This window comes from Gilbertella persicaria (assembly GCF_025201335.1).
Source record: "Gilbertella persicaria strain CBS 190.32 chromosome Unknown B0P05scaffold_24, whole genome shotgun sequence".
In the NCBI taxonomy this organism is placed as follows: Eukaryota; Fungi; Mucoromycota; class Mucoromycetes; order Mucorales; family Choanephoraceae; genus Gilbertella; species Gilbertella persicaria.
The window spans coordinates 292,142-309,206 of NW_026251985.1; the positions used below are offsets into that span (position 1 = coordinate 292,142).

Genomic DNA, 17,065 nt, shown 5'->3' on the forward strand with positions numbered 1-17,065 from the left:
CATCGAAAAATGAGATTCATGCATTTCGTGTTGTCTCAAATACGCCCTTTCTTTTTAGAATAGGACTTTTTGGTAAGAAAATCGACAAAAGAGGGTGGAATCTATCTGTATCTGTAGTCATGACTCCACAGTGGTTGTTCGATTTAATCATACATATGTAATCTGTTGTGTTAAATGTCATCAAAACTGTCTTACGTAAAAAATAGCGCTTACAATAGTAGTTGGACAAGGAAAACTCGAAATCGGCTAAATAAACAGCGATTAGCCTCAGATTCTTAATGAAGAATTTCTCTTATTTGGCCAATGCCAACTCTAAAAAGCAGCAACTTTCAAGAGAATAAGAAGTAAGTTGTCTATTAAAAGTGCTTGATCAGTTGACAACATTTTCAATAATGACTCTTGATACAAATAGATCACAATTTTCTTTTCGTAATAAACAATTACTGACTACTGCAAATATGACCAGCTGGATAAATATATACGATAAATAAGCTCATTTCAAAAACTGCCTAAGATGATTGTCTTCCCAAACTGATAGGTTTAGACAAAGGCAATAAACATTGGAGTGAACAAGTTCTACCATAAAGTTATTGTAGAAGCTTTACGAGTTATATTATAACAGGCATTTCTAATTTGAGTGCTTTAGGGCCTCCTCTTTATAAAGGACCTTCCTCTCCCTCTCTTTTTTTTTTGGCTTTTGTAAATAAATCAAAAACTGTTTAATAGGTTAAGATGGCTGGCTTCAACAAAGTCCTAATTTTTTTTTGACTTGGCGTGATATCATTTCTATCAGCATTGTTGATTATCTCGTCAAAGCGTTTCAATTACTTTTCCATGTGCGCATATATGCTGAAAGTAGCAAAATACACAGAGAATTCATGGAAAACCGGGAGAAGTTTGTTTATAATACCAGCGCCAATGTACGACGAAGAAAAATGGAGTATATTTAGCGATCGGTAACGGTATAATGTTGTACCTGTGTACAAATGGCTCAACTTACAATGCAGGTACCAGAGAAAGTAAAAAAAAAAAAAAAAAAAAAAAAAAAAAAAAGGCTGTCTCACCATATCAGATAAACAAGGAAACTTTTTGATTGTATGAAACATAAAATAGTGAAAAAGATACGTAATATTGAGGTATTATTTTATGATGCGTTATCTTGTTCAAATATCTAAAAACACAGCAAATTAGGCTCTCGGGCCGCATAATTAACGCAAGGTCTAGAAAAGCGTTGTTTTATTTTAAAAATACTCAGTCATACTAAGAACAGTCAACTTAACAGACCATCGGATGTTCTCTAGTAGATCCAAGTTTTGCTCTAGCTGCTTATTATTTACAAGGTTCTCAATCATGACTTCCCATCCTTCTAAAGCTTCATGTTGAAGCGAAACCAGTAACTCTAATTGCTTCTCGGGGAAGGCCGTGTTGGTTTCCGCACTGTCCCTTTTTTGATTGACGGTAGCTGTTGAAAAGACACACATGCAGTATTTACTGACAATCGCTACATGGCGGTATATACTTTCTAACGATTTCTTGTCATGCGGCTGTGTCCTGAGCACATAATAGAACAGCTTCTCTAAATGTAGAGGCACATGCTTTGTATTTCTAAAGTGTCTGTGTGTTTTTTTGACTTTGGAAACATCAACATCAGCCAACGCTTTATCGCAAAGTGCAATAATAAAGGATGGATATTTGACGAGTTGAAAGAATTGTTGACAAGCAGCCGTATCCATGCCTGCAAATACACTATATACTTGAGTTACTAGGTCCTCAAATATAGCAATACGATCAAAACAAGCAATGGTGATAAACTATAACCTTTTAACTTGTGTATAGTTATGCATTATTACTTACCATATTTAAAATATCACCTGTCAAATGAAACAAATGTTCATCTTGGTTAGGGAAGTTATTCATTAGAATAGACAAGTATTTGTTGAATTTACTGACTCTACACAGGGTATCTTTATCCAGTGTCTTTACAAAGATGGACTCTTCTACTTTGTGTTCATTATCCAACCTTAATTTAAGGTCTGTCTGTAACACATTTACAAAGAAATCCAAAACTAATCGGCGACACTATATGTTCAAAAGAGTGAATAAAACAACAAAGCCATCCACACTATTACCTTGGCATCAAGGTCTTTCTCTTCACGATTTAATAATCTGTCTGCAAAATTCCAAAAGTCACGGTATTTCTTTAATTCTTGAGTGTCTAATTGATCATAATCATCGTCCTCTTCTCTGCGTGCTGCTTTAGTAGAAATAAGTTCAAAGTACTTGAATTGGTTCCATAAGGGATGATAAATTTCAGGTCCAAATAGAGTCAAGACATCCAAGAGAATCGCATGCGCTCTTTTACAATGTCGCCAATGATTTCTAAGTTGCTCTATTTTTTTAAAGCTAGATTTTGGCTTTAAAATAAAATTGATCAAGGCTAACAATAAGGGACTGTCATGTATCATTAGACAATGGTCATTTTACAACTCTTTCATCATTACAATGGTGGTCTTCTACCTGTGCCAAACGTGTTTTCAATGAATTGCATGCCAACATCATCTAATAAAAAAAAATATGGATTTATACTAAATCATAAAGAAAATAGCTTACAATTATCCACTTCAAAATAATCAACAATCGTCATTTGCATGCGTTTAGGAAAGGGCTCCTCATTTGTCACTCTAGTTTTGATACGTGTCTCGGTTGTAACATCATTTTTATACTTGTATATCTCAATAAGTAAAGGCCGTGTGGCTAGTAGCTGTTTAGCCGGTATTTGCTCAACAATATGACCGTTGGCTTCCTGAACTGCATAGAGTACTTGTGTAGTCTATGATAAAGTTTGAATAACTCGAGATCTAAAAAAGAGATCTTACAGTTTCAGTATAACTTGCAATAGGCATTTATTAAAAAAAAAAAGGGATAGAGAGAGGGAAAAAAAAAGCAAGCGGAAGGTTAATTATTGTTTTTAGGCAGCAGGTTGGCTACTTCGTCTGGGTCAAAATCTAATCGTAAAGCCAAAATTTTCTTCACTTCTGTCACTGTCAAACGCCAACTCACTGGGCCTGATTTACTTCCCCAATAATCATAAATTTCAGAAGGCTGAGAAAATAGATAAGTTCAAGGTGTTGTGTTCCGATATATTTACCTCTTCAAAATTTAACAAAGTTGACATTTGATTTAAGCGTGTAAACCGATCTCGAGAAAGCCATTCTGTGAGTGTGGATAAGTATAGAATAACTGATCTAAGATCTTTATCAAAGCGAAGTGCACCATATTGATTAAAGCGTGTTTGAAAGACGATTCTTTCCCATTGTGCTGTGATAGCATCAACCAAAAGTCCCATGAGGGTATTGAAATTATGTTCTGTCAATGTGCGTCGATAGATGGATACTAGGCTTTCAAACCCTCGGCGAAATCGCTTCAAAAATTGCTCTTCAATATCTGCTTCGTTGTATTCTTCTTCTTCGAGTACATATTTCACTTCTCGATAGGATTCTTGAAACAAGGGACGAATACGAGGCTTCAATATTTGAGTGATCAATTGCCCAATACCATTCTATCCATGATTTAGATATGTCACTGAAATGCTTATCTCTATACCTGCAACAATTGACTGAATTTGTCAGCAAATCCTTCAAAGTCTTTGATATAAGCCAATGCTTTCTGTATATCCTTTTCTTCATCTAACCATATTCCATTCTGAATGTCTGGTTCTACTTCTTTAGCTAAGCGATGGGTATAATCTGCACTGACATCCAAGTTATTAAGAACGACCATGTAATTCACTTTGGCCATCTCAATGGCTTTCTCTGCATTTCTTCCTGTAGCATCATATGACGTAAATACAGTTGACATCTTTTGTTGAAATGGCTTCAAATAGCTCATCTCTAGTATTTTAACTACTGTTCTTGCAGTTGATGCTACTACTTCTGGCTCATAGGTGGATATAGCTCGCTTCACGACTGTCTTGAGAATAAAGAACACATCGTCTACGCAAGTGGATGTGTGTGAAGCAGAAGCATCATATTCATCTAATTTCATCGCCTTATCAACACTCTTCTTTAAAAGGTATTCATCAATCACTAGGTACGAATTCATCAATTCGCGTACACGCTTTGTAAGTCCAGAAGATAACAAAAGTCCATTGTCGCCATAAAAACGATGATCTTTGCCTTGCATAATCACTTCTTTTTCATTTTCATCTGATTCCAACACATCCATTTCTTCACTTGCACGTTGATTCATGAAGTTGTTAAACAAGACACTTCTTTGACACAACAAACTTAGTTCGTATAGGTTTGCATCTAATTGTCGAGGTTCAATTAGAGGATTGGTACTTTCTGTATCAAGTTGAGAAGAGGGTTGGTTTGACGCTGTGGTGCGCATCATGGCAATTAAGAGACATTGGATTTCAACAAGCTGAGGTATGTCAGCCATAGTTGCATATGTGTATTTTGTTTTACCTTGGATTCTATTCTACGAGCCTTAAGAAATCGATCAATGATTGCTACACTTTGTGTATCATTTTCTTCTTGAAGACGTTGAATGACTCGAAGCATTTTACCTTTACCATAATGTAGTTCAACTAATGGTTGATGTTGATCAATAATCACTGCGATATTCTCAAACAACCGAGTCAATGCATCAGCAAAATAAGTGGGTGCAGAAACTTTAAGAAAATAGGTCAATCTTCATGCAATTCATAGCAGTGTATCTCATTTTACTTATGCCACTCTTGAGTTCCTCTGCACATCTTGCCTTGATAATATTACATACAAATCTCGAGTATTTATCCAGCCCTTCTGTCTGGCAATCAATCAAGGGGAATAGTTTGAAATAACGAGTGATATCTGCTTGATTCCTTTGTACTACAGCATCATCAAAACGAGTTGAGAAAATATCAAACAAATTGGCCTTTGCATCTGCTAATGTCTTTGCTGGATGATCTGGATGTTCTGATGTAGGCTATAGAGATTTCAATCAATGTGTCTTCCATCCTAGGTTTCTGCTTACCACTGTGAATTCTGCTAGTGACCCATTTAGAATAGCAGGATCAATTTGATGTGCCTTTTGTAACAAGCGAGCTGCTTCATCATATTCTCTTTTTTGGATAGCTTGTTGTAAATTGGCTACACAATACTTGAGTTCCTGAACGTCTTCCACGTATTGAATCGCTTGTCTTGCTCTTGATTGTTCTTGGTCTAGTTGGCGTACTTTATCGCTAATGACTTCTGCAAGTCGAGAAGTTTTATTGACTGTATCAACAACATGAGATGCATTGGTCTTTAACTGACCCAGTTGTTCCCTAAATACAGCATGAGATTTAACATCCAATCATGCTGTGTTTCGTACCTGAGCACAGCGAATTTCTCGAGAGACGCGTCGAGTTGGTATTCTTGTGCTAATATCGTATCGAGGCTAGCGTCAGTTTGGGTTTCTTCCTCATCTATCAGACGAAGACACTCTCTGATCTCGTCAATATCAGTTAAACTTTCAAATTTACGGGATAACAATAAAGCTGTATTATCTTGTTGCACGTCGACTGAAGGCATATAGCGTCGTTAAGAAAAAGAAAAAGAAAAAGGTATACATATATAAATTTTTTACTACTCAGCTTTGATAGAGTGCAGGAAAAAAGCTTATTGTATTACAAAATTCAAATAATATCTGTGTTTATAGGATTTATTCCATAGGATTTGTCTTTCCATCTTGAGGTCTTTTTTCTCTTCTGTTCCTTTTTTCGTACATGTTTTGTTTAATGTGCCAACTGATTCTTCTATATAGAGAAGAAGGCTTGTTAATTGAAGTGGCTATCTTTTCTTCTTGTGTCCATGGTTGATCTTGTATCAGCGTATAGTCATGTTTTATATAAAAAGAAAGCATATCAAAAAAAAAGAAAGAAAGAAAGAAAGAGAGAAAAAAAAATCATTTTATATGTACTCTTTTCTGCTGTGTTACGTTCCTCAAGTGTTTTTGATAACAACTTTATTCAAGTAATACATGATCAGAAGATGAATCCATAAGAGAAAAGCTATCCAATTCGATATTTGGCTCAGAGGGATGTTCAATGGCCTCTTTTAACCGCTTAAATCCTTCCTGCATTAATTTTAATTTCTGCTTTAATTTGGTGTTTTCTTCTTGTAATGTCGATAGAGCACCACGCATTTCCATGATCAATTCTTCTTCACGGCCTGCATTGACACTCAAGACAACCATAGATCCTCTGCCAGTCTGCGTAGGAGCCAAGACGGGTATAGACAGTTTTGCATAGTGCTTTAATAATTCTGTTGATCTTTGATGGATATGATAAGGATCAGTCTTGAAAGTACGTTGTGTAATGAGTTTCATGAGTTTGCCCATGCTTGTTTGTTTGACAAGTTCAAATGTGACTCCTTTGAATTGTTCTACTTCAGATAGAATCACGTCTGCATCATGCGAATACTACATCTGCATGTCAGCTAAATAAATATAAAGAAACAAACTTACCTCTTCTCCTCTAAATATGCTTCTTCGTAATCGTTTTCTTAGGTCAAGGAATGCTTCAAACTTGTTTGTGTCTGCATCAACTTCCATTGCACTTGTTTGTAATGTTTGAATAGTAGACTCTTTCTCTTTGATGTGACTATGGAGTTGTTTGATATGTTCATTCTGTTTCTGCTTTTCTTTCTCTAAATCATTGATCTGACATGGTTAGTGACGTGATCATACTACAGAGTGTACCTTTTCTAATAAGCTATGCTTTGTTGCTTCATGTTCATTCAAATGTGTACTCAGTCTCTGTATTTCTGATGATAGTGTACTTTGATTGTTTTGCAGCTATATTTGAATTAGAAACAACAAACAGAGGATTTCACTTACTCGAATCAATTCTTGATCCACTTCACCTTCTGCTAATCTTTCTTTGATTTGTTCTTCATTCACATTATGCTACAGACCCATAAGCACATTAAGACCTTAAAGAACAACTTACTCACTTGTCTCTTTAATGAATTCATATAAATGTTCTCCATCTTCTTTAATTCAGCTTCTGTTTCTTTGGCTACTTGTTGTCTAATTTCTGATTCCATAGTAGCACATCTTGTCTCTGCTTCAATCCATTTGTTACGCAAATCATCCAATTGGGAAATTAAGTTATCAACAAACGGGTCTTCTTCTTCTTCCTCCTCTTCTTCTTCTTCAACACAGGTGCCTTCTTCTTCTTCGTTGACTAAGGTGTCTATACCAGTATACATCTTTTTTTCTTGACTATTAATACGAAGTCGTTTGTTGACTAGTAATCACTGTAAGCATGTCTATCTTTAAATAATAGTACTAGAAACATACCAAATTCAGAAATATCTTTGAGTTCCAATTTAGGATGAATACGACGCCATGTGGCTACATCTTTAGCAACAGCAGCAAACTTCATCACGTGACTATTTTCATCAAAACCAGTATCAAATGGATTCACATTGACTATCATCACTGCCTTTCCATCTCCTTCAAACGAGCTCTTGAATAACTCTGTTAATTTACTATGTCGATAAGGTACCATGGCTCCTTTCTTATACATAGACAATGAGTACACATATGCTTATTTGTTCTTTACCTTGCCAATGGCTGCTTTTAATTGATTTAGGCGCAATGTTTCCATACATTGACCTAACACCATTAAGGATTTATTGATATTGCCTGCTTCTTTTAATCGCTGCCCTGAGTTCAACGTGTTTCGATATCTTTCTGATCCAGCCAAATCCACAATTGAAAACTTGGAGACTGTAGCATACATGGGGTCTTCAATCACATAATTATGTTCATCAATAGGCACACGGACAATACGAATAGTAAAGATACTATGGCTTCGACTGCTAGTATAGTTTGTCATGGTCGCATATTCTGCTCTGTTCTTTTGTCCTTCCAACAAAATAGCATATGCTTCTTCTATCGTCTTGACTTTGATTTCTTTCAGTCCTGAGATATATTTGTGTCCACTACTGTACTCGTATTTGAGAGAAAGAGGTTTTCGCTTAGACCATCGGTCAGGTGAGACCAATAAGTCATACATTTTTTCTGTATAAATCTCTGCAAATGAGACCCAAATACCATATTCAAAATGAGTATCAATCTGAAGTGTGGTATTGTCTCGGTGAGTAGGTGATTCCCAATGTATCTGAGCAAGGATATCTCTGTTCTCTTCTGAGGCATGTGTGTAGGTCTGAACTAGACTGTGCATACAAGGCTTGACTTGAGCATCACTCTTGTAGTGATCAATACTGTTGAATATCACATCCAGAGTACGGGGTAAGAGTCCAGGCTGTTCTGGTGTGCCCATAATTGAATAAGTTTTGCCTGAATTAGTGACACCATAAGCAAAGATCAATGCATTTTCACCATGCAAAACGTCATGGATAAGTGAAAGTGTTGTCTTGTTAAAAAATTGTTCTTGAGAAACAGATTCAGTAAAGATCTTGCTAAACTTGTATTTCTCAGGCGATCTGTTTCTTGTGCGATATGCATTAGAATCCTATGCGTAATGAGTTGATGATGCAAGATACAAGTACTTACTTCAGGTGGGGTCATGGACACTTGTACATCATCCACAATATCAAGATAAGGTGATTTTGTATCATAGTGTGTTGATTGAGGGCGAATTCTCAAGTAAGCCTATACAGTAGAATAAGTTTAGATTGAGATGTTAGGTCTACTTGCCTTGATGGGTTCCTTCTCGGGATCGTGTGTCATAAAGCTGCTTGCATGTCGAGTAAGCGAGCTAAAATCAAGTGCTTTAGGAGGCTTGAATTGAGGTCTGGAATGATTTGAAATATGAATAAACGCGGGTGTACGATGAGGTGTTGTACTTGATCTTCGTTGTTGTCTATGAGGCGTGCCCCTTATATCTTGTGAGTTCATGAAAGAAACAAAGAAGAAAGAGAGGGACAAGAAAAACAAAAGTCACAATATAAAAAGAAGCGCGTGTCGCATGATGATTGATTTATTTTTATTTCTTCTTTCACTATTGATGCCACCACAACAATTACCTCAACGTAATGAGATTGTAGACTGGTACAATTCTATCCCACCTATTACGAAGGCTCTGTTTACACTCACCATAGCCACCACCACCATCTCTGGTTTAGGTCTGATTCAGCCTTCTACTCTCATCTTGTACTGGCCTAATGTCAAACACAAATTACAGGTAAAGTTATTAACGAAACCCAACATTCATCACTGATGCTATCTTGAAAAAAAAAAAGCTATGGAGACTAGTGACATGTTTCTTTTTCAACAAGTTTAGTATTGGTTTTGCTTTCAATACGTATTTCTTGTATCGTAATTCATTACAGTTGGAGAATGAAGTCTTTTCAGGTCAGCCAGCCGACTACATGTTCTTCCATCTCTTCACTACAGGATTGCAGCTGGCTGCAGCAAGTATATTTGGTATCTATGTCCTGAGTGATGGTCTGTTGTTGTCGGTTGCCTATCTTTGGGCACAACATCATCAGGAACAGATGGTGTCATTTATGTTTGGTGTCCAATTCAAAGCTATGTATCTTCCTTGGGTTATGATTGCCTCTGATTTCTTAATGTCAGGTGGTGTCCTTCCTAGAGCATCTATTGCTGGTCTTGTATCTTCTCATGTTTATCATTATTTGACACACATCTATCCAAACCAAGGAGGAAGACGTTATCTTCAAACACCCAACTTTTTAAAACGATTATTTCCATCAGCTCGAGGTATTCGAAGTGGTGGTTTTCGTGCTGGATTCAGTGGCAATGATGCATCAAGAGGCCAAACAACAGGATTTATGAGTGGTCATCGTTGGGGACCAGGAAGACGGTTGAATTCATAAAAAGTTGCATAAATCCTACCCAAATAAAACTCAGCAGACTTTTTTTTTGCTACGTCACCTTTTTCTGTTGCTTATTTTTGCTTGGTACGTTGAGCGGAGACAAGGAGAGGGGGTAGCAACCAGGTCAATTTTTTTTCTCTCTTTTTTTTTTTCTAATCCCTTTTGGCTGTGAAATAAACCCCCCTACTCTCTTATTCAATGTTTTCTCGGATTGCCGTCAACGCAGCAAAGCGATCAGTTCGTTCAGTTGCTCAACCTCAGGTACGCCACTTGTCACTAAATATATTTTTCAACTTACATGGGATATAGGCTCGATTCGCCTCTACCAAGCCTACCATCAGTCAAGTACGTAACATTGATATAAAAAAAAAGAATAAGGCAACTTTTGCAACCTGTCGATCTAACCTTCATTTGTAACAGAAACCTATGCAATTCGGCCTTGTGACTTCTGCTATTGTTGGTACCACTGCTGCTGCTTACATGTATGCTGATGTGTCTGCCAACATGGCTGATGAAGGTCTTCACCCTCCTTCTTACCCCTGGCCTCACAGTGGTCCTCTCGATACTTTTGATCATGCCTCGTAAATATGTTAATGAACACAAACAAAGATGACTTATCCTATTCCATAGTATTCGTCGTGGTTACCAAGTCTACAGAGAAGTCTGTTCTGCTTGTCACTCACTTGACCGTATTGCTTGGAGAAACTTGATTGGTGTCTCTCATAGTGAGGATGAAGTCAAGGCAATGGCTGAAGAATTCGAATATCAAGATGGCCCCGATGACAATGGTGATATGTTTATGAGACCCGGCAAGGTAAGATTGTGTGTGTAGACATGCAAGGGGCAATAGACTTATGGATACATGTAGCCTGCTGATTATATGCCCAAGCCCTATGCTAATGAAGAAGCTGCTCGTGCTGGTAATGCTGGTGCTTTGCCCCCAGATCTCTCTTTGATCACCAAGGCTCGTCACGGTGGTGAAGTAAGTTGAAGAGAAAAAAAAAAAGAGAGAGAGAGAGAGACGGAAAAACTGATGATGATGGATTAGGACTATGTCTTTGCTCTTTTGACAGGTTATGTTGACCCCCCAGGAGGTGTTGAAGTCCGTGAAGGCTTAAACTACAACCCTTACTTCCCTGGTGGTGCTATTGCCATGGCCCGTGTCCTTTACGATGGTCTTGTTGAATACGAAGATGGTACACCTGCCACTACTTCTCAAATGGCTAAGGATGTCTGTACCTTCCTTGCTTGGTCTGCTGAGCCTGAACATGATGAACGTAAGAAGATGGGTATGAAGGCTACTGTCATCTTGGTTGGTTTGACTGCCTTGTCTATCTACCTCAAGAGATTCAAGTGGGCTCCTATCAAGTCTAGAAAGATTGTCTACAAGTAAGTCTTTATACACAGAGTAACATTTCACTCATTCTTCTTTTTAGCCCTCCTAAATAAGTCATACACATTCACAGATCAGATAAAAATAAAAAACTACATATATATACATATAAAAATATATTTTATTTGAAAAAAGGGGGGGAGTGGGGGTATAGTTTTAATGTCTAAAGAAGTGTTTAACTCTACTTTTGAGTTTATATTCATGAGGAATATCTTGATTGTATTCTAATACAGCACTGGCCATGAATTCTAAGAATCGCTGACCATATTCTGATGGTTTAACTGCAGAAATAGCATGTTTGTCTTGAGTGAATGATTTATAAACATGTTCAGATTTCTTTTTGATATCATAAGGTGTCAAGATATCAATGATACCAAGCGAATAAAGGACAGGTAAAGGACGATCTAGTTCGTCTGTTGCTTGAAGACCACCTTCTTCAGCATAAAATACACAGTTACGACGTCTAAAGTAATACGTATCAATATCAACGTGAATAAAATAACAATAATAATAATAAGGCTTACTCTTGAGCATCTTGTGGTAATTTAGATACGTCCAGTTTATTGGGATTGGCTTCTGCAATGGCTTCACGCACCACCTGTGCTTTACTTGTACGTTTTTTCATCATTGTAATTCGTCTTTGAACAGACCTTGTATTGGGTTGGAATGACTGGAGTGTTGTGTCACGTACATTGTCTTTATTTCCGCGCAGCATATCATGGACACCAATCAGTAAACTATAGTCCATGATATTCAGTTGGGCTAAAAGCTAATAATCATGTCAAATTCTGCCTAATCAACATATCTACTTACAGTCACATCACGCACAAGCTGTCCTACAAACATACGTCGTTTTTGAGGTCCTAACTTGAGTTTACGTTCTCGTTTAACCCAGTTTTGATCTTTCATAACTGCATATGGGTTCTTGCGAATATCTTGTTCTGGTAAAAATCGACCAAAAGTAGAACCCTGTTGTTTTGTCAGTGAATGTTTATCTAAAGAGAGACTTCTACCTTTAAATCATAGGTTTCGTGAATATCCTTGTTAGGAGGAAAAACATTGCTCATGACGACAAAATGGATTTTACGTCCATGAGGTAATTTAATACGGTGTAGACCATAATAGCGACATAAAAGTGTACTTGGATTCTCACTGATATGCTATTTCACAATCATCAGTTTTTTTTTTTTTTTTTTTGTTTTGCTTTGCTTTGCTTTATTTGTTTTTACCTGATGATATTCTTTAAGGATTCTTCTCATAAATTTATGTTCTGTGTAATGAATTGTTTTGATAATAAAACGATAGTCTTTTGAATAGTAAAAGAAACTGCCACTTTTACCAGGTGAACCTAATTCAGACAAAATGTATTTACTTGTCAAAGAAATCTACTTGTGTGTTAAGAATAGATACATACATCAAAGCGTCTTACCAAATAATCGGCTGGATCCACGCCAAACTTCTCTCTTAGGCTACGAAATACCCAAGGAGCATAATCTTTAAATTTGAAATCATATTTAGCACCGGGTGTCAATTCATCACCAATCACATCAAAAGCCAATTTGTGAGCAGCCACATAATCTTCATCCGTAAGGGGACGATCCATCTTGGCTGTCACACGACTGACTGCAATACGAATACCAGTCAACATGTTATACATGAGTACATAGTTTTGATGCCCTTCGGAAATACGGGTTCCGATCAAGACACGATCATCGTCTTCCGTATCCATCAGACGAGAAAGTCGCTTAAATGTCTTTTGGCGTGCTGTTAATTCTTTTTGGAATTCTTCTGAACGTCGCATCAGACTCAAACGCTCTTTATCAGCCATACGTTGTCTTGCTGTCTTGAGAGCATGGCCTGTCGTATGATGTCGACCCAATGTGACAGTGTGTGTTGGTTCTGTTTCTTCAATGGTATGTTGGGATGATAGAGTAGAGTGTCGTTTCAAGATAATCTGTTCCAGTTTATCTTCATGAACAAGACAGAGATGTTGTGACTCGGGTGTAGCAATAGGTGTAGGGAGATAAGGTGTAGTAAAAGACCGTTTTTCATCTAAAATACAAGAAGCAGGTGATACTGGTGGTGATATATCTAAAGGTTCTTGAGCCATTTTAGAATCAGTTTTAAAATGTTTACGTTTATTGTCTGCCACCGCTGGTGTTCCAGTATGAATAGCAGTATTCTCTACTTCGTTTTTATTGTTCCAATGGATTTTAGTAGGCGATGTTGCAATTTCATCTAAGAAAGACATGTTGAAAAGAAAAAAAAAAAAATAGAAAGCCAATTTTTTTTATCTAGTTTTAAATAGATATAGGTACGGTTACACGCATGTGTGTAGCCTTCCAATTAAAGCAAGTATCAAAACGATTTCAAAGCCAAGAAATTTTATTATTAGAAAGCTACGTCACATGGCTTTGAAGGTACATTGCGCATGAATTGATTGATTCACGAAAGTAAAGTTAATTTGTAACAATTCTATCTGAATCAATTGGACAATAGATAGTTTGACTTTCATTGAAATTAAAGATTCGGGTTTCATGGCTTGATTAGAAAAGAGTTGATTCCAGACTATTTTAGATACCCAACGGTGTCCTTTGAGTCCTGGATGGAAACAATCAAGATTACTACAAGAGAATGAGAAAAAAATACTATAATAATGGAAACTTGCCTAAAGAAATCAATAGGAAAACTGGTGATGTTAAGGTTGGCTTGTTGATAGACCACAGCAAAATCAGCAGACTTGTTTTGTTGATGCTTTTCGTAAATATCGTAGAGTCTTTTATTATAATCTACCATATCGTGTGAGAGAGCTATATTCTTTTTTTTCTTCTTTCTTTACCTGCTGAAAGTTGATCCATTTTCTCGAGTCCTCCAGGGACACCAGCACAATTACATTCACCTAAGTTATAGTTGACTCTAACATTCGTGGTCATAGGTGAACAATACGTCTGATTGGCTGTTAAAGGAAAAATCTGAGAGACATTAAAAGTGCCAATCAAGTTCACCAATACTTTGGGAATATTTTGTTGAATTCTATCAATGGCAGCATTCACATAGTTGCCATAGCTCTCGGGCGTAGTATAATTTACTTCGTTTTGTTCACACGAATTGCACATATCATTACTACCAATTTGAATATTGATCATTTTCCAATCATTGTCAAAATCCAACTCTGTAATGACTTTCATTTCTATTGACATGTTATACATCTGTGTGTAAGAAGTGTTTATCACTTACCTTGAATCATATAGTCTAATTGGCGGTCCAAGTTCTTTGCAATAGCACCACTTAAAGCAGCATTGAGTTGGTCATCTTGGGCCGTGTCTATAAAAGGAAAAAATGAATATTGATGTCATTCTAGCATGTTGTCATCCCAACTCACAAGAAACAGAACAATTGTTGGCTATACAATGTTAGAATGATATTGTAGGGAAAAAAAAGAGACGGCTTACCACTACAGCTGTGAAGGGTATGATTGCCATTGGAGTAACCTGTCAAGGATGGCTGATAATGCTTAATGTAATTTGGTACTGTAAAAGCACCTTCTTGACCACCGCCACTATAACTAAGACCACGGTATTCAGTAAATGAATCCAAGAGTGCAATTGGAGAAGGAAGAGTGATGTTATAACCCATAATACCAAAACCAGCAGTAATACTAAACTCGTGTGTCAGTATAAGTTGATATGCCAATACAAGGTTTTTTTTTTTACCTATCGCCTAATGCACCTACTACCTTAATATCATCGGGACGAAGGTCGTGCACATCTCTTGGTCCATTACGAGGTGTCAAGGCTGGACAGTCTTCAATTCGAGTCACATTTTTAGCTGCATTGACAGATGTAAGAGTCACCAATGCCAAAACAAATAAGCATGTAAGCCTCGCCATCGCAACGAAATAAACAAAGAAAAAAAGAGGGAAAAAAGGTGAGAGAAACAAAAGGCAAGAGCGTGGCCATTTATATTCTTGATATCATCATCATCGTTTGCGGACAAGGAATATTTTTTGACTTCAGGACAAAATGAGACCATGGTTTAACCGGTGGAACGTATCTTATCAAGGGTGCTTAAATGACGTCTTTAATGTCTTACTCTAATAAGACACATACTGCGATACATTTTATTAGATTACAGAACATATATTCTTTTTATGTTTTCTGTTTTCCTATCCATTGCTATCTTCCCGGCAGGAAATGCTATTGGGTCAAGGATCGGCCCGAAACTATCTCGATTGTAGCACATGAAAGTCATCATCATTGTTCGGAAAGAGATTCTTGGCAGAAGAATAAAGTTCAGCGTACTACAAAAAGAAAGGTTGTTGCAGAAATACTTTGCATTAGAAGAGTTTTGGAAGTTTATTTCACACATAACAATATCAAAAAATGGAAAAGAAAGTTTTCAATCAAGCTCAAGTATTATGTTGAACAGGAGAAAACACGGCTTTGAGCTCACCAGACAAGCACGCCTATCACAAAGATTTGTGTAAAATACGTACATAGATTCTACTTGTTCGGGACAACATATTTCATACATATGCTAAAGGCCATCTTTCATATAGTATATATCATAAAGATGAAATGTATTTTCGTCCCTTTGACCCTTTTCATATGCAAATATCCTCTTTCTTTGATCTAGTGGTGTTAGATGTGTTTTAATAAGGTATTCTATTCGAATAAACGGCCTGAAAGTGCATTACTTGTTTATGTAAAAGAGACGTCAGACAAATACATTCTTCAAGCGTAAAAAAGACAAGAATTCATACAGATCTTCTCCGTTTTCTTGAGCATACAGAAGTAGCATAAAATCTGCCTATACACACATAAATGCACTAAATACCTACAAACTATGTTTTCTAACATCCATGGTACATTTGGAATTGATTTCGACCAAAAAAACGACTTGTGGAAAATGGCCAAATATACCTTTTAACCAATTCTACCTCAAATACAAAGCTTTAAGATTGGAAATTATTCAAGGCCTATTACTCATGATCAGACACCATTTAATAGCAAGAAATAGCAAGAAATAGCAAGAAATAGCATGGATGAGTAGTATAGTAAAAAAAAAATTTGTATAAAAATTTGCATCTTAGATTTTTAAAATTAATTTGCTCCTTACCGTAATGGATTTATAGAAAACAGAAAAACCAAAAAAAAAAAAAAAAAAAAAAAAAAAAAAAAAAAAAAAAAAAGTTAGTCTTTTGACCCTTTTTTTTGACAATATATGCAAAATTTATGCAAAATTTATTAATTTTTTTGACAACATTTTTAACAACATTTTTCTTTTTTTTTTAGTTCTTTTAAAATCAAAGACACTACAGCATAAGTGATGGAAGAGTTATGCATTCAGAAATGGAGAAAAATGCAACCGGTTACGCTGCAGTGAGAGTGTATCTCTTTTGCCTAAAAATGTTTGTTTTCTAGAAATGTTTTTCTGTTGGCACAAATAGCATAGTTGCACATTGGTTTTGATTTTTTCAAACTTATAATTAAAGTTTGTTAATTTATTGATATTATAGAAAAGGTCCTTTTGAGCACATGGTTCAATGTGGCCTTTGACTGCTCGAACTTGATCAATTCATAAGAATGACTATACCAAGCTAAAAATACCTTGAGAGAACAAGGGAAAAAAAGGGATAGAGAGGAGAGCGTCAATCTAATGGTATTTTTGGATGCTTGTTTGGAACCTGAGAAGAAATAGAAACATTTGCTTGGATGTTGGAAGGAGTAGATTATTTGTGATAGCATGTTACATAGAGATGATTTTGGATAAAAGCGAATACATAAATGCTCATGTGCTACTCCAATAAAGTACAGAGCGAGCAGTCTTGAGTGTTTTT

General features: G+C 36.4%; 7 protein-coding genes across 7 annotated transcripts; 2 read left to right on the forward strand and 5 right to left on the reverse strand.

The window, feature by feature from the left end:
• Window positions 1–1,030: 1,030 nt before the first annotated feature.
• B0P05DRAFT_545475 (uncharacterized protein) lies at window positions 1,031–2,633 on the reverse strand. The gene is made up of 5 exons (XM_051578646.1): window positions 2,502–2,633; window positions 2,130–2,451; window positions 1,855–2,079; window positions 1,193–1,811; window positions 1,031–1,137 (listed from the first exon to the last, which is right to left on the reverse strand). Exons 1-4 carry the CDS (start codon window positions 2,546–2,548, stop codon window positions 1,242–1,244), a joined length of 1,164 nt encoding a protein of 387 aa, XP_051434089.1. The 5' UTR covers window positions 2,549–2,633; the 3' UTR covers window positions 1,031–1,137; window positions 1,193–1,241.
• A 322-nt stretch (window positions 2,634–2,955) lies between these two features.
• On the reverse strand, window positions 2,956–5,555 carry B0P05DRAFT_587998 (COG4 transport protein-domain-containing protein; the record flags this gene model as incomplete). Its single annotated transcript, XM_051582628.1, has 7 exons — window positions 2,956–3,102; window positions 3,149–3,559; window positions 3,604–4,422; window positions 4,467–4,672; window positions 4,728–4,968; window positions 5,017–5,308; window positions 5,356–5,555. 7 exons carry the CDS (start codon window positions 5,553–5,555, stop codon window positions 2,956–2,958), a joined length of 2,316 nt encoding a protein of 771 aa, XP_051434090.1.
• Window positions 5,556–5,988: 433 nt separating this feature from the next.
• Window positions 5,989–8,921, reverse strand: B0P05DRAFT_616373 (kinesin motor domain-containing protein; the record flags this gene model as incomplete). Its single annotated transcript, XM_051583411.1, has 9 exons — window positions 8,692–8,921; window positions 8,548–8,646; window positions 7,592–8,506; window positions 7,327–7,546; window positions 6,978–7,273; window positions 6,862–6,930; window positions 6,724–6,819; window positions 6,490–6,684; window positions 5,989–6,444 (listed from the first exon to the last, which is right to left on the reverse strand). The coding sequence occupies exons 1-9, from the start codon at window positions 8,890–8,892 to the stop codon at window positions 5,989–5,991; spliced, it is 2,547 nt and encodes an 848-aa protein (XP_051434091.1). The 5' UTR covers window positions 8,893–8,921.
• Window positions 8,922–8,973: 52 nt separating this feature from the next.
• On the forward strand, window positions 8,974–10,021 carry B0P05DRAFT_545493 (Der1-like family-domain-containing protein). Its single transcript, XM_051578647.1, has 2 exons — window positions 8,974–9,178; window positions 9,237–10,021. Exons 1-2 carry the CDS (start codon window positions 9,002–9,004, stop codon window positions 9,831–9,833), a joined length of 774 nt encoding a protein of 257 aa, XP_051434092.1. The 5' UTR covers window positions 8,974–9,001; the 3' UTR covers window positions 9,834–10,021.
• B0P05DRAFT_545497 (cytochrome C1 family-domain-containing protein) lies at window positions 9,903–11,341 on the forward strand. Its single transcript, XM_051578648.1, has 7 exons — window positions 9,903–10,094; window positions 10,143–10,178; window positions 10,254–10,414; window positions 10,464–10,647; window positions 10,702–10,815; window positions 10,882–11,222; window positions 11,270–11,341. The coding sequence occupies exons 1-7, from the start codon at window positions 10,032–10,034 to the stop codon at window positions 11,280–11,282; spliced, it is 912 nt and encodes a 303-aa protein (XP_051434093.1). The 5' UTR covers window positions 9,903–10,031; the 3' UTR covers window positions 11,283–11,341.
• Window positions 11,342–11,382: 41 nt separating this feature from the next.
• B0P05DRAFT_471598 (uncharacterized protein) lies at window positions 11,383–13,027 on the reverse strand (the record flags this gene model as incomplete). The annotated part of the gene is made up of 6 exons (XM_051574628.1): window positions 11,383–11,689; window positions 11,751–11,995; window positions 12,040–12,195; window positions 12,240–12,386; window positions 12,456–12,611; window positions 12,656–13,027. 6 exons carry the CDS (start codon window positions 13,025–13,027, stop codon window positions 11,383–11,385), a joined length of 1,383 nt encoding a protein of 460 aa, XP_051434094.1.
• Window positions 13,028–13,543: 516 nt separating this feature from the next.
• B0P05DRAFT_492714 (uncharacterized protein) lies at window positions 13,544–15,144 on the reverse strand. The gene is made up of 7 exons (XM_051575346.1): window positions 14,940–15,144; window positions 14,679–14,884; window positions 14,609–14,629; window positions 14,464–14,550; window positions 14,066–14,416; window positions 13,895–14,015; window positions 13,544–13,850 (listed from the first exon to the last, which is right to left on the reverse strand). The coding sequence occupies exons 1-7, from the start codon at window positions 15,113–15,115 to the stop codon at window positions 13,631–13,633; spliced, it is 1,182 nt and encodes a 393-aa protein (XP_051434095.1). The 5' UTR covers window positions 15,116–15,144; the 3' UTR covers window positions 13,544–13,630.
• Window positions 15,145–17,065: the final 1,921 nt, after the last annotated feature.

Excerpts from the sequence above, each read along its gene's own strand:
- B0P05DRAFT_545475 (XM_051578646.1), bottom strand. The coding sequence starts at position 2,548 with ATGCAATTCATTGAAAACACGTTTGGCACAGGTAGAAGACCACCATT. Across the intron at positions 2,080-2,129 it reads AGAAAGACCTTGATGCCAAG|TGTCGCCGATTAGTTTTGGA; the intron begins GTAATAGTGTGG and ends TTGAACATATAG. Across the intron at positions 1,812-1,854 it reads CAGGTGATATTTTAAATATG|TTTATCACCATTGCTTGTTT; the intron begins GTAAGTAATAAT and ends AAAAGGTTATAG.
- B0P05DRAFT_545493 (XM_051578647.1), top strand. The coding sequence starts at position 9,002 with ATGCCACCACAACAATTACCTCAACGTAATGAGATTGTAGACTGGTAC. Across the intron at positions 9,179-9,236 it reads ATGTCAAACACAAATTACAG|CTATGGAGACTAGTGACATG; the intron begins GTAAAGTTATTA and ends AAAAAAAAAAAG.
- B0P05DRAFT_545497 (XM_051578648.1), top strand. The coding sequence starts at position 10,032 with ATGTTTTCTCGGATTGCCGTCAACGCAGCAAAGCGATCAGTTCGTTCA. Across the intron at positions 10,415-10,463 it reads GATACTTTTGATCATGCCTC|TATTCGTCGTGGTTACCAAG; the intron begins GTAAATATGTTA and ends CCTATTCCATAG. Across the intron at positions 10,648-10,701 it reads TGTTTATGAGACCCGGCAAG|CCTGCTGATTATATGCCCAA; the intron begins GTAAGATTGTGT and ends GGATACATGTAG.
- B0P05DRAFT_492714 (XM_051575346.1), bottom strand. The coding sequence starts at position 15,115 with ATGGCGAGGCTTACATGCTTATTTGTTTTGGCATTGGTGACTCTTACA. Across the intron at positions 14,417-14,463 it reads ATTAGACTATATGATTCAAG|AAATGAAAGTCATTACAGAG; the intron begins GTAAGTGATAAA and ends ACATGTCAATAG. Across the intron at positions 14,016-14,065 it reads AATGGATCAACTTTCAGCAG|ATTATAATAAAAGACTCTAC; the intron begins GTAAAGAAAGAA and ends ACGATATGGTAG.